We start from the raw sequence: 27,102 nt of genomic DNA, 5'->3' as shown, positions 1-27,102 counted from the left end.
CAGAAAAAAAAAAATAGAAAAGCAAAACAAAACTTATAATTAGGACAGCAAACATTAGAATAAAACAGAGAACAGAGGAACTAAGGATGAGGTGGTAGTCTTTTACTTTAAAAGAACAAGGAAGAGGATTCTTTAAGGTGACTTGGCAAGTAACAGTTTTATATATATCCTCACCTCATTTTAAAAGTAAATGCCAGGTACAAAGAAACAAGGACGAGTATATAAACATACAGGCAACAACTATATACATTTGTTGGATTCCTTGGTACACTGAATGCAGTCCTTCAACCCTTTAAGATAACTTTCGGGTTACCCTAGAAAAGAAGGTAATTACATTCAAATGAGTTAAGCTATGAAAAACAAAAAGGGCCGCAACCTTTATTAAAAGTGAGTAAATGTATGTACAGGTGGCACATGGTGCCAATTTTATTTGCAGATATAGTACTCCAACTCAAGTTCACAAGTTACGCCTTTGCCACAGCCTTGGCTAAATCTTGAACTAGTGCAGAATTCAGCTGTGCTAGAGTGCTGATGTTAGCATGCTTAGATGTGGCATACTTGTTCCTGATAGTCTGGAAGAGAAAAGTACAAGTAATTAAAGGGAGGAAAACATCACGAGATCCAATGATATCCATTTAAAACAGGCGTGGGGGCAGACTTATAATCCCACTACTTGGGAGGCTGAGACAGAAGGATCATACAATTGCAGCCAGCCTCAGGTATTTAGTAAAGACCTCCGCAACTCAGTGAGGCCATTTCAAAATTAAGAATAAAGTCGGGCGTGGTGGTGCATGCTTGTAATCCCCGCTTGGGAGACGGAGACAGGAGGATCGCGCAGGTTCAAAGCCAGCTGTGCTGGCTTAAGAGACCCTGTCTCCAAATAAAAAGTATAAAAATAGGTCTGGGAGTGTAACCTGGAGGTAGAAGGGTTTCCAGGAACCCCAGTACCACCAAAAAAAAAAAAAAAAAAAAGAATAAAAATGGAGGGGGGTAGCTCAGAGGTAAAATGCCCTGTGGCTCAATCCCCATTTACACAAATAAAAACAAACCATTCCTGGAGCTGGGAATGTAGCTCAATGGCAAAACAAAATCTCAAATCAAACTCCTCAAAAGCTAGGCATTTTTCGTCATCCAATATGAATTATTTTACTATTACAACATCTACAATACCAACGAATTTGACTCACCATGTGCTTTGTAAGCCCCCGATTCACCATGACTATATTCTTAGCCAGGTGCTGCATTACAGGAAGAAGAGACTCTTCAGTGTATAAGAGGTAGTGTTCCAGAGTTGGTGTCTAAAAACAACAAAAAACATGTTACAAATGCCCATGAACAATGGTTCTCAAAGTTTCTAGATGTGTCCAAGTGTGGGGCAGGGAGATAGATGCTTCATGACTACTTAGACAAGCCATGCATGGTGGTGCACGCTTGTAATCCTAGCACTTGGGAGGCTGAGACAGGAGGATTGTGCAGGTTTTAAGCCAGCTTCAGCAACTTAGTGAGACCCTGTTTCCAAATGCAATAGAAAATAGGTCTGGGAGTGTAGCCCAGGGGTAGAAAGCCCCCGGGTTCCATCCCAGTACCACTACTGCAAAAAAATAAATAAAAAATAAAAAAATTATCGAGACCATTTTTTTTCTTTTTTCTTTTCTTTTTCAGTACTGGGGATGGATTCCAGGGGCATTCTATCTCCAAACTACACCCCCAGCCCTATTTTTTATTCTTTATTTTGAAACAGGGTCTCACTAAGTAGCTGAGGATGTCCGTAAACCGCGACCCTCCGGTCTTAGCCTCCCACATATTGGGATTACAAGCATGTGCCACCACAGCTGGCATTCTGAAACAGGGTCTCACTAGGTTAATGAGAATCTCACTACTTGCTGAGGTTGTTCTCGAATCTTTTATCCTGTCTCAGCCTCCCAAGTACTGGGATTATAGACAGGTGTGTAGCATTATACCATAATGTTTATAAGATTATTTTTGAACTTTCCCTCAGTAGTGTCCATATATAGGAACCAGTGGAATTGGCCTTTTCTTCTTTTTTTCTGGTACTGGGAATTGAACCTAGAGACCTTCTACCTCCATGCTACACCCCCAGCTCTTATTTTCTATTTTGAAACAGGGTCTTGCTGAGTTGTGGAGGCTGTCCTTGAACCCGCAATCCTCCTGTCTTAGACTCCCAAGCACTGAGATTACAGACTCGTGCCACCACGCCTGGCTAGAATAGTCTTAATGATGAACGTTCTGTACTCAACCACCATTTCCAAAGCCAAAATACAAATTTTAAAGTTTGGGAGCTTGGGGAGACAGAGCTTACCCATTCACCATTATCAAGAATTTTCAGGGCTAAGCAAAAAGCTCCTGCTGCTATTTGAGAAGGAGGAAAGTGCACCATGTCGTAGTCCAACATAGTCAGTTCCATCAAGTATTTGGCCAATGTGTGTTGCTCAACATCAACCTGGAACAAAACCCATGTCAATAAACTTTTGGACAATTTTACATTGGCAATAACCCGTATTCCCATTATGTGTAATTATAAGCATCTAAAGACTCTCTAATGCATTTGTCTATGGAAGGAACTGATGATACTGATATGTAGCCTGACTGGAATCAAGTAACACATTCATCCCTTCCCCCATGTTAGTTATGCATTTACTATCTTAGCAGCAGCAGTATCCCCTAATGGTCTATAAAAGTTTCTCAAGAAATCTGTACCTCTCCAATCTTAGATGCTCTGCGAAGGAAGTGCAAGGGTAGAGGGCGGCCCAGAGCAAAGTTTAAAACTCTTAGAATCTTCATTTCCATTTGCCTGATTTGGTGCTTAGTGTAAGTGTTGTTAGTCACAAAAGCAAAGTCACCAATTTCTGGAGGGTACATTTCTTCGTATTTGCTTGCAATAAACATGGCAGTGACACCAACCAGCTGCAGCATCTTCTTGGGCACGCAATTGTTCTGCAATGGGAATTTCAACTGGATAAATTAAACATACTTGAAAAGCAGACACAAAGCTGTGAAAGATGTGGGAGATACACTTCCACAGCAAAATCTGAACCAGTGATACTATCTCCTGAGACAGATTTTGACTAAAAGTCATTTTCTTATGACTCAACTAGGACCCTAGAATGGAGAAGTTGTAATTACTGAATTCTGCTCACCTGCATGAACCGATCAATAATGGAAACAGTCATGTACATGGTCTCCTGCAGCAACCTGAATTTCATCTGCACCTGTATTAGCCAGTCAATCAGGATAGCTCTCATATTTCCAGTGACTTCCCGGCCCAGAAGGTATTTTGGCCTCACTGATTGCTCTTCCTGCAGATGAAAACACCAAGTATCCTTAGATGCATGACTGCATTTGACATTTATGTCTAGGAAGGACCATTAGTTATCATAGAATAGCTTTGAGAAATTTAGAATTTAATTCATGGTACTGGGGATGGAACCCAGGGACATTCTACTTCCAAGCTACATCCCCAGCCCTATTTTATTTTCATTTGGAAACAGGTTCTTTCTAGGTCAATGAGGGTCTTGCTACTTGCTGAGACTGTCCTCAAACCTGTGATCCTCTGGTCATAGCCTTCCAAGTAGTAGGATTATAGGTGTGAGCCACCAAGTACATCTATTTTATTCTTTTATTTTGAAACAAAGTCTCACTAAGTTGTGGAAGGTGAAGGGTCTTAATAAGTTTATGAGGCTGGCCTGAAGCTGTGAGCCTCCAAGCTGTGATCCTTCTGTCTCAGTTTCCCAAGTACTCGGATTATAAGCATTCACTACCATACCTCTGCACATTTAGAATTTGTAACAGTTTCTAGGTTAATTACTCATATAATAGCTTTAAAAAGATCCATCTCCGGGAAAGAAAAACATTAGAGGGGCAGTGTGACAGGTTTTTCCCTTTGTCAGATCTTGAGATGTTCATTTCACCACCACAGCTTCTGGCTCAATCTCATGTCCAACCTTTCTCCCAAATAAAGATACCATACTAGCATCTCTTTTCACTGTAGATTCTAAAACTAGAGCCTGACCAAGTGAGCTTTATGAAATAGAAAAAATATCCACAATGAAGAGATGAACTGGAACCCAGTCCTGCTCCAGGGTATAAGCCCCAGAATTAACACAGTTAGTTGACTACTATGGCTCTTTCTGAAGGAAAGTCAATAGATTGTGGACACACATTACTGCTAGAATGTAGTAAATTTCAAACTCCCTGGCTTTAAAAGGAATAATTAGGCAGTAGGTGGATGAGTATGGAGAATGCAGAAGAGTATAGCCATACCCAAAGCAAGGCATGTTGTCAGTGTGCCTGATATGCATGCAACTGTCAGAGAAACTTAGTTATGCTCAAAAGGAACACACTATAAAACTAAAGTCCTTGGTTTTCTTCAACTTTATCTCACTTCTAAGACTTTTTTTTTGTGGTACTGGGGGTGGAACCCAGAGGCTTTCTACGCCCGGGCTATACTCCCAGACCTATTTTATATTTTATTTGGAAACAGGGTCTCACTAAGTTGCTGAGAGCCTCACTAAGTAGCTGAGGCTGGTTTCGAACCTGTGCAATCCTCCTCCCAAGTGTGGGGATTACAAGCGTGCGCCACCACGCCCAGCCAACTTCTAAGACTTTCTATTGCCCGGCACGGTGGCATATGCCTGTAATCCCTGTACTCGGGATGCTGAGATGGGAGGATCACAGGTTTGAGGGCAGCCTCAGCAAGTAGTGAGACTTGAATCAACCTAGCGAGACTGTTTCCAAATAAGAAATAAAATTGGGCTGAGAGCGTAGCTCGGAGGTAGAATGCCTCTGGGTTCAATTCCCAGTAACACACACACACCCAGAAAACATACAATTTTCTATTAATACCTTTCCACTCCCAAAACAAAAAACATTTTGTATAGTAAAATAAACACTAATATTTACCCAGTGTTTTTTGTTTCTGTGATATTGTGGCTTGAACCCAAGGTCATTCTACCTCTGAGCTACAACCCTAGCCCTTTTTATTTTCTATTTTGAAATAGGGTCTCATTAAGTTGCTAGCGTATCACTAAGTTTCTAAGGATGGCCTTGAACGTATAATCTTCATGTCTTAGTCTCCCAAGTACTGGGAATATAGGCGTGTGCTACAAAATCCGGCTAAAATAATATCATTAATAGCTAGGCACTTTGACTCAAGCCTGCAATTCTGGCTATGCCTCTCCAGTTCGGGAGGCTAAGCAGGGAGGATGGCTTGAGCCTGGCCTGGGCAGTATGGAGAGATCCTGTCTCTAAAGCAAAAACCAAGCAAATCTTTAATAGAGTGAGATACAATTTAGAAAGATTAATTCTTATACAGACCTCAAGTTGTCTCAGATAAGCATAGATATCTTTCACATATTCACTACAAAGATTTGGGTCAGCTCCATCTTCTGCATCCACATCATTCACCACAAGAATCACATCAGAGAAAGCTTGACACAGATAGTCTTCTGCAGGGGCACAGCCGGATGTTTCCATTGGGCTCGGAGAGGGCGTATCAACCTTGAAACAGAGAGACCTCTTGAAGTGATAGCAAAGCGGGCACACACTATAGTTTGGTAATGAAGAGCAGATTATTGGTCTCACCAACTCAGGAAATCATAATGCTGAACAAACAATTCATTCCCTTAAAGGAAAAATATCTTTTCAGGTTTTTTTTTGCGGTACTGGGGATTGAATCCACAGGCATTCTACCTCCAACCTACACCCCTAGCCCTATTTTGTATGGCTTATTTTGAAATAGGGTCTCACTAAGTTGTGGAGGGCCTCAGTAAGTAGCAGAGGCCTAGAACCCGTGATCCTATCTCAGTTTCCCAGGTACTGGGATTACAAGTGTGTGCTGCCACGCCCTGCTCAGTTTATTTTCAAGGAAGTGATTAACATTAAAAAACCCAAGCCAGGTGTGGTGGCACAAGCTTGTAATCCCCGCACTTGGGAGGATTGCCGCAGATTCGAAGCCAGCTTCTGCTGAATTAAGAGACCCTGTTTCCAAATAAAAAATAGAAAATAAGTCTGGGAGTGTAGCCCGGAGGTAGAAGGCCCCTGGGTTCCATCCCCTGTACCACAAACACACAAAAACCCCAAACCCCAAAATGCCAAATTTAGACTAAGCCAATTTAAAGTTGTTAGAACGCCGGGCGTGGTGGCGCACGCTTGTAATCCCAGCATTTGGGAGGCTGAGACCGGAGGATCACGGTTCGCGGACAGCCTCAGCTACTTAGTGAGGCCCTCCGCAACTCAGTGAGACCCTGTTTCAAAATAAAGAATAAAAAAATAGGGCAGGGGGTGTAGCTTGGAGGTCAAATGCCCCTGGGTTCTATCCCCAGACCTGCAAAAAAAATAAATAAAGTTGTGAGAACCTAAGTAATTATAGGCAAAAGAGATTCATATTCTGTACCTTCCTCTAAGAAACTGGTTAGTAATGAGGCTGTTTATCAGCATCATGTTTAGTTTATTCAAAGAAATGATAAGTCAGCCTTTAGTGTTTATTTCAAAATGGTCTGATTCTCATTACTCAGCTTCTCACTACTTAGGAGAATACAGGATCTGTCCTATTACCCGCCCCCCCTTTTTTGGGTGGTACTGGGGGTGGAACCCAGAGGCTTTCTACCTCTGGGCTATATTCCCAGACCTATTTTCTATTATTTGGAAACAGGGTCTCACTAAGTTGCTGAGAGCTTCACTAAATAGCTGAGGCTGGCTTTGAACCTGTGCGATCCTCCTGTCTCAGCCTCCCAAACGCTGGGATTATAAGCATGCGCCATCATGACCGGCTACGTGCCATTAATATCAACCACGTCCTTTAAGCTCCTTTTACCCTACAGTGTAAACATTTATTAAATACCTTTTTTTGGTACTGGAAATTGAACCCAGGGGCATTCTACCTCTAAGCTATCCCCTCCAGCTCTATTCTTTTATTTTACTAAATTGCTGAGGCTGGCCTCAAACCTGCATGCCTCTTGTCTTGGCCTCCCAAGTAACTGAGATGACAAGCATGAGCCACTACACCCAACATTTCTTTTGTAGTACTGAGAATGAAACCCAGGGCCATTCTACTTTGGAGCTACACCCCAGCCCTATTTTTTGTTATTCCTTATTTTGAAACAGGGTCTCCCTTAGTTGCAAAGGGCCTTGCTTGGGATTATAACAGTGTGCCACCACACCCGGCTCACACAGCTCTTTATTTTTACCCTTTTGTGTATAGTATTCTACCCTAGCCCTTTGTTATTTTGAGACAAGGTCTCTAAGTTGCCCATGTTGGCCTTCAACTTTCTTTCCTTTTTTTTTGGGGGGGGGGGCAGTACTGAGGTTGGAACCCAAGGGCATTCTACCTTTGAGCTATGCCCCAGCCCTATTTTTCATTCTTTATTTTGAAACAGGGTTTCACTGAATTGCACAGGGCCTCACTAAGTAGTAGCTGAGGCTGTCCGTGACTGTGATCCTTCTGTCTCAGCCTCCCCAATGCTGGGATTACAAGGTTGCACCACCATGCCCGGCTTGGCCTTCAACTTTAGATCTTCACCTTGGCCTACCCCAAGTACAGGAGCATGCTACCGCACCTGGCTTGAGCACCTTTTTTCCTTTTTGGTGGTACTGGAGGTGGAACCCAGAGGCTTTCTACCTCCAGGCTATATTCCCAGGCCTATTTTATATTTTATTGGGAAACAGGGTCTCACTAAGCTGCTGAGAGCCTCACTAAGTAGATGAGGCTGGCTTCAAACCTGTGCGATCCTCCTGTCTCAGCCTCCCAAGCACGGGATTACAAACATGTGCCACCACGCCCGGCTCTGAGCACCTCTTTAAGTCAAACTGTGCCAGGCATCAATCTCATGGTGCCCTCAAGGGGCTTTTAATTTCGGGGGGAAGGGGGTACTGGTATTGAACCCAGATACTAGACAAGTGCTATAAAACTGGGCTATATCCTTAGCCCTCCTCCCTCCTCAAGGGGCTATTTGAATTTAGTAGAGAAAAAGTAAATAAACTAAATGAGATTGATTCTGTGAGCAGGGATGGTGTGGAGGAAGTTAGGGAAGGCTTTAGGAGTCAATGTTTTACCTGTTTTGAGTATGACAAAAAGTTGTTGGCTAAATGAGATAAAAAGTTGGGTGGGGTGGCTTATGACTATAATACTAATGATTCCAACTAAGGAGGCTGGAGTCAGAAGGATCACCTATTCCAGGCCAGCTTGGGCAATTTGATGGGACCAAGTCTCAAAATAAAACGGAATGCCCTGGGTTCAATCCCCATTATTTAAAAAAAAAAAAAAAAAGTGTGTGTGTGGAAGGTAAGAATCAGTAGAGGTATGGATGCGGTGGCCCATGGCTACAATCATAGCTTTTCAGGAGGCTGCAAAAGCAGGAGGATCCAAAGTTAAGAGGTCTCAGCATTTGGGAGGCTAAGACAGGAGGAGGATCCGGGTTCGTGGCCAGCCTCAGCTACTTAGTGAGGCCCTTTGTAATTCAGTGAGACCCTGTTTCAAAATAAAGAATTAAAAAATAGGGCAGGGGGTATAGCTTGGAAGCCAAATGCCCCTGGGTTCCATCCCCAGACCCACAAAAACATAACAAAACAAAAACACTAATTTCAGGAAAGCAGCCTCTTCTACAAGGGATTTTTCCTCCACAGAGATATTTATATTCCTGACATTTAATAAGTTCTTGGAACCAGCAGTGGTGGCACTACCCCAGTACTTGGGAAGCTAAGACAGGAGAATCGCAGGTTCACAACCAGCCTCAACTACTTAGTGAGGTGCTACTTCAAAATAAAGAATAAAAAATAAGGGTGGAGCCGGGCGTGGTGGCGCACGCTTGTAATCCCCGCGCTTGGGAGGCAGAGACAGGAGGATTGCACTGGTTCGGAGCCAGCCTTGCTGGCTTAAGAGACCCTGTTTCCACATAAAGTTAAAAAATAGGTCTGGGATTGTAGCCCGGAGGTAGAAGGGCTTCCAGGAACCCCAGTACCACCACACACACACAAAAAAAAAAAAAAAAAAAAGGGTGGAGAGGTAGTTCGGAGGTAGACTGCCCCTAGGTTCAAACTCCAGCACTGAAGAAAAAAGAAAAGGTTCTTGGGTTATTTTTGTTTTGTGCTTTGGTGTGGGGGATTGAACCCAATACCTCATGCATGCTTTGCAAGGACTTTACCAGCCAACCAACTATATCCCTAAACAAAGTTCCTTGGTTTTTGTTTGTGTTACTGGGGATTGAATTCAGGGGCTTTTCTTTTCTTTCTTTTTTTTTGGTGTGTGTGTGTGTATGTGTGTGTGTGTGTGTGTGTGTGTTACTGGGAATGAAACCCAGGGGCTTTCTACCTCTGGACTACACTCCCAGACCTATTTTATATTTTATTTGGAAACAGGGTATCACTAGATTGCTGAACCTCACTAAGCAGCTGAGACTGGCTTCGAACCTGTGAAATCCTGTCTCAGCCTCCCAAGTACTGGGATTGCAGGTGTGCACCACCATGACCAGCTACCCCTCAGCTGAGATATTATCTCCAGCTCTTTTTAGTCTTTATTTTGAGAAAGGGTTTTGCTAGATTGCGGAGGCTGGCCTCAAATTTACAATCCTTCTACCTTAGCCGCATGTGTTATTGGGATTACAGGTGCGTGCGTGCCGTTGCACCTGGTAAATTCTTGTTTTTTTAGACCAAGTGTTACTTCATCTTAGCAAATCTCTTCTTTCTCCTTCACTCCATTATATGATCCAACATGACAGTCTTATTAATTCATTAGTGACCATATTAGGGAGTAAGATTCAAGAAAACAGTATGTTTTACACTGACTAAGTTCTGGATAGACTTGGTTTGTATTTATTTTAAATTTTTTTTTTTCCCGGCACTAGGGATTGAACCCAGGGGGATTCTACCTCTGAACTACACTTCCAGCCCTATTTTAGTCTTTATTTTGAAACAGGTTTTCATTATGTTGCAGAGGTCCTCACAAGTTGCTGAGGCTGGCCGTGAACCTAGATCTTCCTGTGTCAGCCTCCCCAAGTACTGGGATTACAAGCGTGCACCACCACACCCGGCTTTGGTTTGTATTTAGACAACAAAATCTTTGGTTTCAGGCAGCTACTATTTCCTATCATTTACAAAGGGGATAATATAAAAATTACAAGTAGAGGTTCTGAAGTAAGACAAGCCTATGCCTGAATCCCATAGGCCATTGCTGTTGTGACCCTCACAATTTCTTTTATCCATTATCTAAACAGTAGGGGTAATACATGCTCTAGAGTATACATGTAAAGATTATCTGAGTTGCTGTACATAAAAGCTTAGTAGGGCCTGCCTTAGGCTAAGCATTCAATAAACCTAACCATCTTTACTATTTATTCAAAGTCTATATACCACGCAGAAGAGTGAAATGAGAGAAAATAATTTAAACGGTAAGAATAGGTTTACCAAAATAGGTTCAGGCGACAGTTTTTCCTCCTTAATAGGCTCAGGCTCCGGTTCAGGTTCAGGCTCCAACTCTGGTTCTGGCCCACACACAGGTGCCTTTTCCAGAGCTTTTGGTAGTTTAGCCATAACTTTTCCAGAAACTGTAGTTTTTGATTCCTGCAGGTGAAACAGCATAGAATGTTTTTCTCTCATGGGTCACAGCTGAAATGTGGGCTTTTCAGGGAAGTTGGGTCAGAAAGATAGTTACCTTTTTCAGAGGCACTCTGGCCTGCAGCTGGTCACTAACTTTGTTGCCAATGTCTCCAAGAGCTGTTCTTGGCCTCAACCCAGGCTTGCAGGCTGCAGCTGTGGCCACAGGCACACGCTTGGCGCCTGCCATACTGATCTTGGCCTTACTTTCAACATTATTTTTCGTGTTCTGAAAGAAGAAAGACCACTTAAAGGGCTGGTCCAGGTAGATTCGAGTTAAGTCAAGGGTCAATTAAGTTAGGCACACTTGAGGATCTTAGAAAGGAAAGCCGGCAGCAATGGGTTCCGATAGGAAACCTGGGTTGCAGGGTTTACTCTGCGGCCATGACGCGTCAGTTTGCTCCCAAAAGCTCTCCGTTCACCCCTTGAGGGATTTCTCCCAAAATCCCGGCCTGCTCTAAAACACCGTGAACTTGGATTAGAGAGGGAACAGGAAAAGTCCCCAACTGCAGACACATTTCTGGAAAAGAGGATGCGCAGATGGTTTCTGCTTCGCTTTTAAAGAGTTCTCCATCGACCTCCCCAAGATCTTTATCCAAGCTTGGTCCAGTTCTCTCGCACACCTTCCGCAGTCCGCCCGTCCCCCAAACTCCCCTGCCATGCCAGGGGCCCAGCTCCGCACTCTCTCGGTGACCCTGCTCCCGTCCTCCCCCGGCTCCCATCGCTGCCGCGGTCCTCCCGGATCCCGGGAACTCCCGCAATAGTGACCAGGCTCGAAGGCGCGCAGCGAGGCAGGCGGCGTTTGCTCACGCCCGCAGGGCTCACCCTGGTGACTCGGAGAGCCATGGCTTCCTCTTCACCAGGCAGCGGCTCAGCCGGCAGAAGCGGGAACACCTGAGCGCCAGAAGAGCTGCGGACCAGACCTCAACACAGATCAACAGCCGTTCGGCTTCAGCACGCCGGGAGGAGCCAGCCCGGCTCTGGTTTAAACCCCGCAACGCCTCCTCCTCATTGGCCCATTCGTGGCACTCGCTCCCTTCCCATTGGCGCCTGCAGGTTCCCGCAGAATGCGTTTCCAGGACGACCACGCGAAGACGTTCGGCAGGGGCGGGGCCAGAGCGAGGCCGCGGCCGCAGGCAGCGCCCTTCCCTCCCGCGGGCCAGCGCGCGCCTGCGCCCTAGGGCCGCTGCTGCCGCCACCAGGCCAAGGCGGGCGGGCTGGGCAGCCCACGTGGGGCCGCGAGAGCTTGTGGTCCGGCTGGCTTTTGAGGTGGGACTCTGGAGCGTCCGCAGCTTAGAAACATGCAAAGCAGTTTTGGCTCTGATTTAAATGGTCGCTACTCCTTTTCCACTTCTATAACAGCAGTAATGTCTCAGGGAACCGGACAGGGAACACTGTAACCCCATTACTTGGGAGGTTGAGACCAGAGGATCGCAGGTTCAAGGGCAGCCTCAGCCATTTAGCGAAGGTCTCAGCAACCTAGAGAGACCTTGTTTTACTTAGTGAGGCCCTTTGCAACTCAGTGAGACCCTGTTTCAAAATAAAGAATAAAAAATAGGGATGTGGGTGTAGCTCAGAGGTAGAATGCCCGTTGATTCCATCCCTAGTACTGAAAAATAAAAAATAAAAAGGGATAGAGATGTACCTCAGAAGTAAAATACCAATGGATTCATTCCGGAAAAAAAAAAAAAAAACGAGAAAATAATACCGGAGCCGGGTGTGGTGGCCCACGCTTGTAATCCCTGTGCTTGGGAGGCAGAGACAGGAGGATCGCGCAGGTTCGAAGCCAGCCGCGCTGGCTTAAGAGACCCTGTTTCCAAATAAAATATATAAAATAGGTCTGGGAGTGTAGCCCAGAGGTAGAAGGGCTTCCAGGAACCCAGAGGCTTTCTACTTCCGGGCTATACTCCCAGACCCATTTTCTATTTTATTTGGAAACAGGGTCTCACTAAGTTGCTGAGAGCCTCACTAAGTAGCTGAGGCTGGCTTCGAACCTGTGAGATCCTCCTGTCTCAGCCTCCCAAGCGTGGGGATTTACATGCGTGCGCCACCACGCCTGGCTCCTACATTATTAACATATATCTCATTCATAAAGGTTTTATTTTCTTTTTATTCTTGTGGTACTAGGGATTGAACCCAGGAGCATTCCATCTCCAAGCTTCATCTTCAGCCCTATTTTTTCTTTATTTTAAACAGTGTTGCCCTAAATTGCAGAGAGCCTAAGTAGCTGAAGCTGGCTGTGAACCTGTGATTTCTCCTGTCTCAGCCTCTTCAGTACTGGGATTAGGAGTGTGTGCCACCACATCCGGCTCCCAAAAGGGGTTTCTATTCTTCTACTAGATAACTTCTAAGTGTCTTCTTTCAAACATAGAACCATATTAATTTTGCCATTTCCCCAGAATGCATGAATTCATGCTCTATAGCTTAAGATTTTTTTTTTTTTTTTTTTTTTTTTTTTTTTTTTGGTGGTACTGGGTATTGAACTCAGGGGCCTTCTATCTCTGACCTATACCCCTAGCTATTTTATTTTTTATTTTTAAAGAATCTTGCTAGGTTGCTGAGGCTGGCCTAAAACCTGCCATTCTCCTGTCTCAGCTTCCCAAGTACTGGAATTATAGGTGTGCAGCACCAGGGCCTTTTTTTTTTTTGGTACTGGAATCAAACCCAAGGACATTCTCCTCCAAACTACACCACTAATCCTATTTATTTATTGTACCGGGGACTGAATCCAGGTGCATTCTAGTTATGAGCTTTACCCCAGCCCTATTTTTAGTTTGAAACAGGTTGATTGTATTCTCAGTACTTGAAGCTGGCCTTGAACCTTCTATCCTCCTCTCTCAGCCTCCCAAGTAGTGGCCATTTACTCTTGAATAGTGACTCATGTGATCATTAACTAGTAAAACCATGATGCACCTTTGCATTAATATAGTAGATATTTTAGGGGAGAATAATAATCTAAATTTAAAGTCAGAATACTTTGATGAGAAATAAAATTTGTATTATAAACGATGTAAAGTAGCTGGGCGTGGTGGTGCACGCTCTTAATCCCAGCATTTGGGAGGCTGAGACAGTAGGATCTGGGTTCACAGACAGCCTCAGCTATTGCTTAGTGAGGTCCTTTGCAACTCAGTGAGACCCTGTTTCAAAATAAAGGATAAAAAATGGGGCTGGGGGTGTTGTTTGGAGGTAGAATGCCCCTGGGTTCCATCCCTGGTACTGCAAAAAAAAAAAAAAAAAAAAAAAAAAAAAAAAAAAAAAAAAAAAAGAAAGAAAAAGAAAGAAAGAAAGAAAGAGAAAAAAAGTTTACTTCAAATGGAAATCTATTTTTTTTTTTTTTTTTTTTGGTGGTGGTACTGGGGTTCCTGGAAGCCCTTCTACCTCCGGGCTACACTCCCAGACCTATTTTTTATACTTTTATTTGGAAACAGGGTCTCTTAAGCCAGCGCAGCTGGCTTTGAACCTGCGTGATCCTCCTGTCTCTGCCTCCCAAACGATCCTCCTGTCTCTGCCTCCCAAGCGTGGGGATTACAAGTGTGTGCCACCACGCCCGGCTCTCATACAGAAATCTTGTTTTTAAATTGGTAATAATGGCCAGGTGTGGTGGCATATGCAGAGACACTGTTTCCAAATAAGAATATTGGGCTGGGGGTGTAGCTAGAAGGTAGAATGCCTCTGGGTTCAACCCCAGCACCACACACACACACACACACACACACACACACACTGGTAGTAATAATGGAAAGTAATGGTTTGAGATCATGGTAAACAATCGCCATCTTCTTGGGAGCAAATGAACTATCAAACAGGCTTTTATCTTGGGTATTGTTTTATTTTATTACTATTTTTTGGTACTTGGGAGTTGAACACAGGGGCATCCTACCTCTGAGCTATGCCCCTAGACCTATTTTATTTTATTTTTTTTTCAACCTTGTTTTATTTTATTTTATTTTTTTAATTTTATTGGTGCACTGTATTCATACATCATAGTGGGATACAAACTTTTGTAGACATACATGCACACATCGCCCAGTAAGCCCCCACCCGATCCCCACCCCATTCCCTCCCTATCCCTCCTTCCCATGCTTGGCTTAGTGGTTGACATCTAGTATTATAGCAATTTATCCAACATTAAAAATGATAATCTCACATAACAGTTTCTTTTGTCTGATACCAAGCTTTTGATGACCTAAAGATAACATTTCAATACTTCTTTTTGCTTCCTTTCTTGCCAGAGGATATTTTTTTTCTGTTTTTTTAGGTGAAACTATCATATATTTATATATTTCTTTTTCAGAAAAAAAAATCTATCCTAATATGGAATATGGACTCTAGATACCCAAAACGATCTTGAAAAAGAACAAAGCTAGAAGATATATATTTTCTGCTTTCAAACCATATAAAGCTACAATAATTGAAACAGTGTAGTACTGTTCTAAAGGCATATATATAAACCATTGGAGTTAAATACAAGCCTAGAGCTAAATTCTTTCCTATATTGTCAAGTTATTCTTGACAAGGTTTCCACAAACATTTGGTGGTGGAAATAATAATCTTTTAACTAAATATTGTTGAAAAATAATAATTACATGGAAAAGAATAAAATTGGACCCTTACCTAATCCCACATACAAGTATTAACTCAAAATAGATAAAAGGCCTAAATATAAATCTTAAGACTATAAACTTTTAGAAGAAAATCTGGGTCATAAAATCTCACAACATTGAAATTGGCAGTGATTTCTTGGATATGATTTCAATGGCACAGGCAACAGAAGAATATACAAACTCCCTAAAAAATAAAAAAATATTGTATATCCAAAGACAATGTAAACAGAGTTATAAGTTACTAATGGAATTGGATAAAATATTTCCAAATGCTATATCTGAAGGTATATTAATATTCCAACTAGAAATCCTAAAAATTAACAACAATAAAGGCAAACAATACCCTTTAGAGATAGGTAAAAGACTAACATAAATAATGAATCTCCACAGATAACCAATCTTAGTTGTCTGTTGGATAGAAAGTCTTGTTTCTCTGGTTCTGGTGTGTGTTACTTATTTCTTCTTTTTAGTTAATCTCTTTGAGTATTTTCTCTAGCGCTGGTTTTGAAGACATAAATTCCTTCAGTTTCTGTTTGTCATGGAAGCTTCTTATTTCTCCATCTAATTTGATAGAAAGTTTTGCTGGATAGGAAATTTTTGGCTGGAAGTTGTTTTCTTTCAGAGTTTGGAATATGTTACTCCAAGCCCTTCTGGCTCTCATGACTTGGTTTGGGAAGTCTGGAGTGATTCTAATTGGTTTGCCTCTGAATGTCACTTGGCCCTTTGTTTTTGTTGCCTTTAAGATTCTCTGCTTGGCTTCCACATTGGTCATTTTGACAATTATGTGGCGTGGGGATCCTCTTCTCTGATCCTGTCTAAAGGGAGTTCTATAAATTTCCTGGATCTGTGTATCAACCTCTTGCTCTATGTTTGGAAAATTTTCTGCTATTACTTCCTTGAAGAGATTGTTGATCCCTTTGGTTTCACTTTCTTTTCCCTCCTCTATTCCAATTATTCTTAGGTTAGCTCTCTTAAGATGGGCCCATATTTCTTCAATGTCAGATTCCTGCTGTTGGATATTTTTTTCTAGATTAGAAACTATGCGTTCATTTTTGGATTGCTCATCTTCTAAGAGCGAGATTCTGTTCTCTATGTGGTCTAATTGGTTGTTTGTGCTTTGAATTGAGGCCTTTACTTCATTAATTGCATCCTTTATCTCTTTTTGGCTCTCTCTGAGTTCTTTTCGAAGCACCTCTATTATTTCTACAGTTATTTTCCTGATTTGATCTTCTAGAAATCTCTGATTTTCTGTTTTGTCGGGTTCTGATGTTGTGGGATTGTGGGCATTCATTGCTCCAGTGTTATTCCTCTTTCCCATGATTTCGGAGGTTTGTGCCTTCTCTGGGTTCTTCCCTTGGGTCACTATGACTTCACTTAAGCTGCTCTGGATCTCGAGTCTGTAGTATCTCAGACCCCACTACTCCTTTACTGGGTTGTATCACAGAGTCTCTGACCCTGGGAGTCGATAGAGGCTGCTTTAAACTATGGGGGGTGCCAGGTTGCACGTTCTCCTATGGTGTGATATCTCTGCCACCGCCACTCCCTCACTGGTTCAAGTCCTAGGGAGTACAGTACTGGGATTTCTCCTCTGTGGCCCGCAATTTGACTCACTGTTCTTGAGTACGCAGATGTAGCTGTACTGGCCTCACTGAATTCGCTGCTGCTGCCGCCGGTGGCAATATGGCGCTGCTGCCACGCCCTCGGCCGTGAGGCTGGTATATTTTTTCTTCTCTGGTTTTGAGTTCCACTTTGAGTCCCTGCAGCGTGTGCTGAGCTCAGCCACTGGGAGCTTTAAATGCTTTCTGCGCCGAAAGATCCCGCCTGGCTGTTCCGCAGCGGCTCACCTTGGCTTGCTGTAGCCGCCCGGAGAGTTCGCTGCTGCTGCCGGCAGTATGGCGCTGCTGCTGCGTCCTCGGGCGCGTGTATCTCCTCTGTGGCTCTGAGCCCTGTTCTCAGTCAGCTTTCTCTCTGGAGCCTGGTGGTTTTTTTGTTTTTCTGGTGATGGTGTTTTCTGGCTATGAAAGGCGCTAATTTTGTGGTAATGGAGATTGGTTGTTAGCGGGGCTCTTAAGCCCCACTTTTCTCGGTCGCCATCTTCCCGGAAGTCCCTATTTTATTTAATGGTGGTATTGGGGGATGGAACCCAGGGAATTTCTACCTCCAGGTTATACTCCCAGACCTATTTTATATTTTATTTGGAAACAGGGTCTCACTAAGTTGCTGAGAGCCTGAGTAGCTGAGGCTGACTTCGAACCTGTGTGATCCTCCTGTCTCAGCCTCCCAAGTGCGGGATTACAAGTATATGCCACCATGCCCGGCTTCCTATTTTATTTTGAAACAGGGTCTAAGTTGCTGAGAGCCTTCCTAAGTCGCTGAGGCTGGCCACGAGCCTGTGATCTTCTTGTCTCAACCTTCCAAATCCCTAGCCCTTTTCATTTTTAGGTGCTGTGGATTGAATCCAAGGAATTTTTTTCCCCCTAGTACTGGGTATTAAACCCAGGGTAATTGTACCTCCGAGCTATATCCCCAGCCCTATTTTTTAGTCTTTTTATTTTATTCTTTTGTGGTACTGGAGATGGAACGCAGGGGCATTCTAACTGCTGGCTTGGGAGCTACTTTTGAAGCCAAGCTTAAAATAAGGATTCCTCAAGTTTATTTAGCCCTTTTAAAGTTTCAGTTCATTTGCACATGTTATTCCTTTAATTTCCAAAACTTATGAACTATTTCACAATAGTTGAACAGATTTTATTGACTCTATGAATGAGAGGGTAAAAAAGATAACTAGAAGATAGCCCTCTCTTCTACCTGGGTAGCTGTCAATCACATGGATTTTCTTGTCATTTATATGTCTTCTAAAGGAAATGACAATTTTAACACTGGTATAATATTTATTGTACTTTACTATCTGCTTAAAAAGTTTTGCCTAGTCATACATGTTTCCCATGAGCCAGAACCAGTAACCCAGTGCTTTTCAATACTGGAGCCTCCCTAACTTCTTCCTGTATCACTACACTTTATATATTTTATTTATTTATTTATTTAATAAATTTTTATTGGTGCATTGTAGTCATACATCTCAATGGGATAAAAGGCTTGTGGAGATATACATGCACACATCACCCAATCAGCCCCTACCCAGTCTCTAACCCCTTCCCTCCCCAATCCTCCTTTCCATGCTTGGCTTCCTGATTGACTTTGATAATATGTTTAAGTACATCATGTGCTTTAAAGAGTTTCCCTTATCCTCCCTTTTATCTCCTCAGATATGTCACCTTAATTGCTCCTCTATAGGGTACCTTCTTCATCTAGAGTTTCTCCTGTTACCCATTTCTCTGTTGCACATTGAGAAAAGCATCTGATTTCTTATTTTTTATGACATTCACTATAAATGCCATAATTTTGTTCTCACCTATGGCAGGGCAAAATTCCATTGTGTACATATCCCATAGTTTTGAAATCCACTCATCCATTGAAGGCCATCTTGGCCGGTTCCACAGTTTGGCAATGATGAACTGTGCAGCTATGAACATGGTTGTTCATGCATTAGTTTGGTATTTTGGTTTTCATTCTTTTTGGTAGATACCCACAGGTGGTATTGCTGGATCATATGGTAAGTTCGTTTTCCTTCTTCTGAGGATCTTCTATACTCTCCTCCAAAGTGGTTGCACCAACTTGCAATCCCACCAACAATGTATTAGAGCTTCTATTTCTCCACACTTATTCCCACTTACTGAAAACCTGAAAGCCAGAAGGTGAGTAACTTTGACAGGATGATCCACTCACAACCAATTTTTTTTTTTTTTTAAATAAAGGTCACTTTGGTCTGGAAATCTGCTGAGGATAGGTAAGGAAGCGGCAGCTTCTATTGCTTCCTAGCCACACATTTGAAGAAACCTGCTGGCTCTTTGCTGTGAAGCAGACCCCAGTTCCAGGCCTGCCGTGCAAGACTCTGGGCCGGCCTCACTGGCTCCAGACCCGGCCTTGCCACGGGGCAGGCTCTGGGACTGGCTTCGCTGGCTCCAGACCCGGCCTTGCCATGGGGCAGGCTCTGGACCCGGCCTCCTGGCTTCAAACCCAGCCTTGCCCAGCGGCAGGCTCTGGTTCCTGTCACTGTGGGCATGGTGTTTATTTACAGAGGTTCCCATTTTTCCCAACACACACACACACACACACACACACACACACACACACACACACACGTAGGAGAAAATAGCACATGTCATTTGCAGAAGCTGAGAACCCAATTTCCCAGCAGCAATGGATTATCTCCCCAGTGAAAGTGGAGGCTCACAGCCTCACCATGGAGAGCGGGATCTGCTGCTCCAAGCACACTCTCACCCCCAGTGCAGTGCAGAGGAGCACCGTGGCCACGAGCTGAGGTCTCCCAGGACACCCAGTGCAGCAAATCGGCCTAGCAATATGGGCGGGGCTCCCTCTGACTTGCCCTGGACATTTTTCTTACATATTATGTTGTCCAGAATTCCTGCACATGTGTGGCAAGAGCAGTCTACTTTTGGGGAGATCTTTTCAAAATTTCAAGGTGGATTGGATTGGATCTGTCTGCCTCTCCGGAATACTGGCCGCCGCCACTGCTGCCATCATGTTCAGTCTCCACAAAACTTTTCTTACATAGTATGTTGTTCAGACCCAGCATTCAGTTCCTGAGCATGTGGGGCAGGAACAGTCTACTTTTGGAGAGATTTCTTAAAAAATTCAAGGTGGATTTGGTTGGATCAGTCTGCCTCTCCTGAATACTGGCTGCCGCTGCCACTGCCTTCTTGGTCTTTCCTAGAGTATGTTGTTAAGTATTCCTGTACATGGGTGGCAGGAGCAGTCTGCTTTCTGATCTCTTCTGGAATATCCCTCCAAAAATCACTTTTCTTGCAGTGGCAGGCGCTACGCTGCAGTCTTGCCTCAAATTCTGCCATTTCCCACTCACTCTCCTATATTCCAGATGGGAAGTCATGAATGAAAATGTTTTTGTGTGTTGTCCCAATCAGCTATTAAATCAAAATCTGTTGTCCAGAGTTTCTCAGGGGATGCATGCCTATTTAGCTACTGCTAACCATCACCACTGTGGCTGTGGTCACTGCTGCAGCTGCAACTGCAGCCACTGTCATCTTCCTCCCTCATCAATATTTTTTTCCTTTTTTAAATTTTATTTTGGTGGTACTGGGAATGGAACCCAGGGGGCCTTCTACCTCTGGGCTACACTCCCAGACCTATTTTATATTTTATTTGGAAACAGGGTCTCTTAAACCAGCTGAGGCTGGCTTCGAACCTGGGCTATCCTCCTGTCTCAGCCTCCCAAGCGCGGGAATTACAAGCGTGCGCCACCATGCCCAGCTTCTCTTCAATATTTTTTAATAAAAGAAAATAGTACGTGTCTTTTGCAGGAGTTGGGAGCCCAAGTACTTAATAGCAATGTTTTATCTTCCCACCAAGAGTGGGGGCCCACAGCTTCACCCCGGAGAGCAGGTTCTGCTGTTCTGAGCTCACCCAGCCCCAGCGCTGCAGAGGAGTGTGGAGGCAGCAGGAGCGCCCCTGGCTCCTGGGATGCGCGGTGCTGGCTGACCAGACTATGTGCGGCTCCATCTGATGCACCCCAAATATTTTTCTTACATAGTATGTTGTCCAGAGTTCCTGAGCATGTGGGGCAGGTGCAGTCTACTTTTGGGGAGATTTCCTCAAAAGTTCCAGGTGGATTAGAATGAATCTACCTGCCTCTCCCTGATACTGGCTGTTGTTGCCGCCGCCATCTTGGCCCTCTCCTGAACATTTTTTTTACATAGTATGTTGTCTGCAATTCCTGAGCGTGTGGGGCAGGAGCAGTCTTTTCTTGGGGGAGATTTCTCCAACAGTTCAAGGAGGGTTGGATTGGTTTTATCTAACTCTCCTGAATACTGGCCGTGCTACTATCTTGATCCGTCTCTTCTTTCTTATATTTTAGTTAGGAAGTCATGGCTATAAATGTCTCTATATATTGTCCCAATCAGATATTAAACTAAAATCTGATGTCCAGGGTTTCTCAGAGGAATACCTGTCCTATTTGGCCACTGCCAGCTATTGTTGCTGGCACTTTACATATTTTATTTATTTTTTAATATTTTATCCAGTCATTTTACATATTTTATTTTTTTGTGGTGCTGGGGGTGGAACCCAGAGGCTTTTCTACCTCCGGGCTATACTCCCATACCTATTTTATACTTTATTTGGAAACAGGGTCTCACTAAGTTGTTGAGGCTGGCTTCAAACCTGTGTGATCCTCCTGTCTCAGCCTCCCAAGTGCTGGGATTACAAGTGTGAACCACCATGCTGGGCACTTTACATCTTTTATAATACAAATTTTACCCTTGCCCTCTCTCTGAGTAGCTCTCAATCACATGGATTTTCTTTTCATTTATATGTCTTCTAAAGGAAATGATAATTTTAACACTAGTATAATATTTACTGTACCTTACTATCTGCCTAAAAAATTTTTATTGTACAAAAAATTACATTAAAACATCAATATGCAACTCTTTCCCACCACTCAAAATTTTAATATACACTAAAGATTCTGGACCAAAAAATGTGCAAAGAGAACACAAAGTATAAAAATAACTCATGACAAATTTCTAAAACTCCTTACGTATTAAAATTGGTATAAGACAAAATATGATTTACAGTACATGTTTGCCATTATGGTATAGATAAGAAAATAGTATTGACACTAAATTCATCCTACTTATCAAAATTCTTAGTATAAGAATGAAACTATTCAGATGCTTATAAATAGATATTAAGTTTTTTGGACATTCTTTGGTGTTCATAAATATATTATGTATCTATTTATTATAAAGTCTTTTCAGATTATATATCCAGTTAACATTGAAAGTGAAAATATAAATTAGGTATTACTAAAGAAAGTAATTATATAAGGAATTTTGATTTCATGGTGCCCAAATGTTTATGGAAAACTTTTACTTATTAAACCTTGACATAACTATTCTTTATTCTTATATATCTGCATTTTCCAGAAATTACAAAAAAGTTATATCCATAGAGAATTCAACTAAGTTGGCAATTACTCATGATTCTCATAATTGTCTGCCCCCACAACAGATGGAGGCAAATGAAATGGTGAAAAGCCTAGGATTGCTTGGATACAGTATACCCTGGAGTACCAGATACATGCTAAGAAACAGAATATCCTGCCTTGAAGGAAGATGACAAATAAATGCATAACATGGACACAACTTAGTGTAAGTTCTTTACCCTAATAAATTAATTATTCATTTGCAAATATTACCCAAAGTAAAAAAATTTATTTTACAAAGTGGTTGGTTTTGCAATACATCAAAAACTGTAATGTATTTTTCTATTCTCACTGCTTATCTCAAATCAGTGGTTTAAGTTTGTTCTAAATAATTTAATTTACATTTAAAGTGGCAATACAGATTTTGCTTGATGGACTTAAGTTATAATTAGAAACCAGTTTTATATACAGAAAATCCATAAATATAGAACTTTTATTCCTATTTTATGCTTAGGCTATGCAAAAAAATTGACTAAAAATTTTTCATTTGGGTCTTTGTAATAAACATGTAAATACATATTTACAATAAAGATGCTTTCTGACAGAAAGTAACACACATGAGTAATTTTGGTCTTCACTAGAATCCATCATTGTGTGTCCATTTTGAAGATGATGTGCTGCATCATGTTCATACACATAATTCAAACATGGTAATTATTTTTCTGTAATAATTATGCTTCATTCCATACTTAAATTTTCTTTAAGAAATATTCCTTGATCCAACAGTAGGGAACGTTAAAACTTTTTGTACAATTATGTGGAATTTTTGTTCTTCTGGTAGTATTGTAAATACCGAGTCATTAATCTTCATTGTTCACACCCCAAAGGTGATTCCTGAGTTTGCTCACATGATGTAAGTACCATCTTTGCAGTACTTCATAGACTCCATTTGTTTTGTCATAGCCAGAACATCATGAAATCCAGTACTTAGGCCAGACATATGTTGAAAGTATGCCTCTTTTTCTACTTGAATTGTTAAATTGTTTGCTCCAGCATCTTTGAGTATTCCTGTAACCTGTTATAAAAATCCAGACATTTAAAAGCCTTTGAAGTATCTGGTATTAATTCATGCAATCGTGTATTCATTTATTTTGAACTTAAGAGTGTTCTACCTTTGAGCTACATATACTCTTGCTCTTAATCTTTTTTTCTTTTTTGCGGTAGTGGGGATTAAATCCAGAGGCATTCTACCTCTGAGCTACATCCCCAGCCCTACTGTATTCTTTTATTTTGAAACAGGGTCTCACTAAGTTGCTGAGGCTGGCCAGGAACCTGCAATTCTTTTGTCTCAGCCTCCCACCATGCCTGACTTATAGGTGTCTTAAGTAGTCAAAATGGTAGATAGAATAGCTGGACATGGCGGCACATGCTTGTAATCCCAGTACTCGGGAGGCTGAGGAAGGAGGATCATGCAGGCTCGAAGCCAGCCTCAGCTACTTAGTGAGGTTCTCAGCAACTTACTGAGACCCTGTTTCCAAATAAAATATATAAAAAAAGTAGGTTTGGGAGTGCAGTCCATAGGTAGATGGTCCCTGAATCCCAGTACCACATACACCTACAAAAAAGGTAGATAGATCTGTAGGAGGTCACTGAATACTGACCAGAAACCAGGTATGGTGGCACACCTGTATAATCCCAATGTTTGGGAGGTTGAGACAGGAGGATTGAAGGTTTGCAACCAACTGCAGCTCCTTAGTGCTGCCCTTTGCAACTTAGTGAGACCCTGTTTTAAAATAAGGAATAAAAAATAGGGCTGTGGGTGTAGGTCAGAGGTAGAATGCTACTGGGTTCCACCCCCAGTACCGCAAAAAAAAAAAAAAAAAAAAAAAAAAGTAATCTTCCTGCTTAAGCCTCCCAAGTAGCTGGGTTTACACTATGCCTTGTCAAGATTGTCATATTTTTCTTTTCTTTTATGGTACTGGGGCTAGAACCCGGGGCATTCTACCTCTGAGTACACCCCCAGTCCTATTTTATTTCTCTTTTTTTGTGGTACTGAGGATTGAACTCAGGGGTATTTTTTTTTTTTTTTTTTTTTTGTGGTACTGTGCGATCCTCCTGTCTCAGCCTCCCAAGTGCTGGGATTACAAGTGTGCACCACCACGCCCGGCTGAACCCAGGGGCACTCTACCTCTGAGCTACACCCCCTGCCATATATATATATATATATATATATATATATATATATATATATATATATAATTCTTTATTTTGAAACAGGATCTTACTAAGTTGCGAAGGGCCTCACTAACTAGCTGAGGCTGTCCATGAACCATGATCCTCTGGTCTCTGCCTCCCAAATGCTGGGATTACAAGCATGCACCACCACTCTTGGCCTCCCCAGACCTATTTTGATGTCTTATTTTGAAACAGGGCCTAAGTTGCAGAAGGCCTCACGAGGTTGCTGAGACTAGAGGAGAACCTCTGTTCCTCTTGTCTCAGCTTCCCAAGTACTGGGATTACAAACCTGTGTCACTGAGCCCACCTTTATTTCTTTATTTTGAAACAAGGTCTCACTAAGTTGCAGAAGATAATTGCTGAGGCTGGCCTGGAACTTGTGATCCTCCTGTGTCAGCCTCCCAAGTACTGGGATTATAGGTGTGTGCCATCACACACTTAGCTCTATATTGATTTTTTTTTTTGCAGTACTGAGGATGGAACCCAGGGGTATTTTACCTCCGAGCCCCCCCCACCCCTTCTTTCCTTTTCCGGTACTGGGGATGGAACCCAGGGGCATTCTACTTCCGAGCCACACCCTCAGCCCTATTTTTTTCTTCTTCTTCTTCTTCTTTTTTTTTGGTGGTACTGGGGTTCCTGGAAACCCTTCTACCTCCGGGCTACACTCCCAGACCTAGTTTTTATATTTTTATTTGGAAACAGGGTCTCTTAAACCAGCAAGGCTGGCTTCGAACATGTGTGATCCTCCTGTCTCTGCCTCCTAAGCAGAGATTACAAGCATGCACCACCACGCCTGGCTTCTTTTTTTTTTTTTAAAACAGGGTCTCACTGAGTTGCAAAGGACTTCAATAAGTAGCTGAGGCTATCCATGAACTGCAATCCTGTCTTGGCCTCTCAAATACTGGGATTTTAAGTGCACACCACTATGCCCAGCTTATATTGATATTTTTGAAAAGTAAATGATTATAAAGCTATATAATGACACATTCAATTTTACATATGAATTATCTCAACTGAAATTACAAAAACAAAAGACTATTACCTGCTGTACTATTCTTTGTTCCAGTACATCAGATGTCACCTGTATATGAATTGTTCCTGCTACAATATTGGCAGAATGACGCCAAAAATGAGGATCCCGGTATGATATTAATCCTTCAATTTTCTGTATCTGTCAAGTCAAAGAAGAGGCGATATAAATGGTCTTATAGATTAATTTGCTTAGCACAATTATGATGCTTACTGCTAGAAAGTAAATGCACAGATTCCTTGGTCTAGGAACCATTATTAGTTAGGCTGATTTAAAAAAGAACGAGGGCAAAGCAAAAGCCTGTGATCCTACTGTCTTAATCGTTCAAGTACTGGGATTACAAGCATGTGCCACCACACCCCATTTGCCAATTTTCAACTGGTTAAATGTGTAGACATAGTTTCTCCTCCCCTTTTTTGGCTCCTGGTTTCACTCTGAATTTGTTTGTTTGTTTATTTATTTATTTAGGTACTGGGGGTGGAACCCAGGGGCTTTTCTACCTCCAGGCTATATTCCCAGACCTATTTTGTACTGTATTTGGAAACAGTGTCTCATTAAGTTGCTGAGAGCCTCACTAAGTAGCTGAGGCTGGCTTTGAACCTGTGAAACCCTCCTGTCTCAGCTTCCCAAGTGCTGGGATTACACTTATTTATGAACTTATTAAAATGTTTTTCCTACCTCTTTGAAGATAAAAATATAATTCTTATGCTAGGAATGTACCTCAGCATTAGAGGGCTTAACTAGTGTGCACAGGCACGTGAAAAATACATATATGATCCCTGGCACATGAAAAATAACACATATATACATAAATGTTTGCTTTATTTTACTAATTCTATAATTTGTCACTTACATATTTAGGCACATGAAAAATAACACATATACATATTTCTATTTTATTTTACTAATTCTATAATGTCACTTACATATTTAACTTGACACACACACACACACACACACACACACACACACACACACACACATTTTGTGATGCTAGAGATTGAACCCAAGAGCATTCTAATACCAAGCTACATCCCCAGCTGATATTTTTTACTTGAAAACAGGGCTTCACCAATTTGCTGATAGCCTCATGCAGTTGCTGAGGTTGGCTGTGGATCTGTGATTGCTCCTGTTTGAGCCTCCCAAGTATTGAGATTACAGGCATATACCACCATCCCTGGCTTAGAAGTATATTTTTATATGGGATGGTAAAAAGATACAACTTTTTCGGGGTTGGGGATTTGGCTCAGTGGCAGAGCGCTTGCCTAGCACGTGCAAAGCTCTGGGTTCGATCCTTGGCCCCATAAAAAACAATCGGAAAAAAAAAGTATAAAAAAATACAAAAAAGATACAACTTTTCTTTCTTTTTTTCCTTTTTTTTTGTGCAGTACTACGGATGGAAACCAGGGGCATTCTACCTCAGAGCTACACCCTCAGCCCTATTTTTATTCTTTATTTTGAAACTCGGTCTCATCAAGTTGCAAAGGGCCTTACTAATTAGCTGAGGCTGTCTGCGAACCACGATCTTCCTGTCTCAGCCTCCCAAATGCTGGGATTAAAAGCATGCACCACCATGCCCAACTTAGCGTTTCTTTTCCACATAATGTAAA

The 27,102-nt window shown here is 42.3% G+C and overlaps 2 protein-coding genes across 2 annotated transcripts in view; both read right to left on the bottom strand.

The window, feature by feature from the left end:
- Positions 1–464: 464 nt before the first annotated feature.
- Positions 465–11,451, bottom strand: CCNB1 (cyclin B1; the record flags this gene model as incomplete). The annotated part of the gene is made up of 9 exons (XM_080698463.1): positions 465–572; positions 1,188–1,298; positions 2,321–2,461; positions 2,719–2,955; positions 3,159–3,317; positions 5,335–5,517; positions 10,417–10,572; positions 10,664–10,834; positions 11,431–11,451. The coding sequence occupies 9 exons, from the start codon at positions 11,449–11,451 to the stop codon at positions 465–467; spliced, it is 1,287 nt and encodes a 428-aa protein (XP_080554589.1).
- An 11,680-nt stretch (positions 11,452–23,131) lies between these two features.
- SLC30A5 (solute carrier family 30 member 5) overlaps positions 23,132–27,102 on the bottom strand; it is a gene marked incomplete at both ends in the record, with an annotated part of 42,306 nt that continues 38,335 nt past the window's right edge. The window contains 2 exons of the mRNA XM_080696838.1: positions 23,132–23,302; positions 25,505–25,633. Of these exons, the coding sequence (XP_080552964.1) occupies positions 23,132–23,302; positions 25,505–25,633 (300 nt within the window). The remainder of the gene's footprint in view (positions 23,303–25,504; positions 25,634–27,102) is intronic.

The sequence above is a fragment of the Muscardinus avellanarius genome (assembly GCF_963383645.1).
Source record: "Muscardinus avellanarius genome assembly, chromosome: 1".
NCBI lineage: Eukaryota > Metazoa > Chordata > Mammalia > Rodentia > Gliridae > Muscardinus > Muscardinus avellanarius.
The sequence above is the reverse complement of the archived record's forward strand: the minus strand, read 5'-3'. Positions and strand labels throughout refer to the sequence as shown.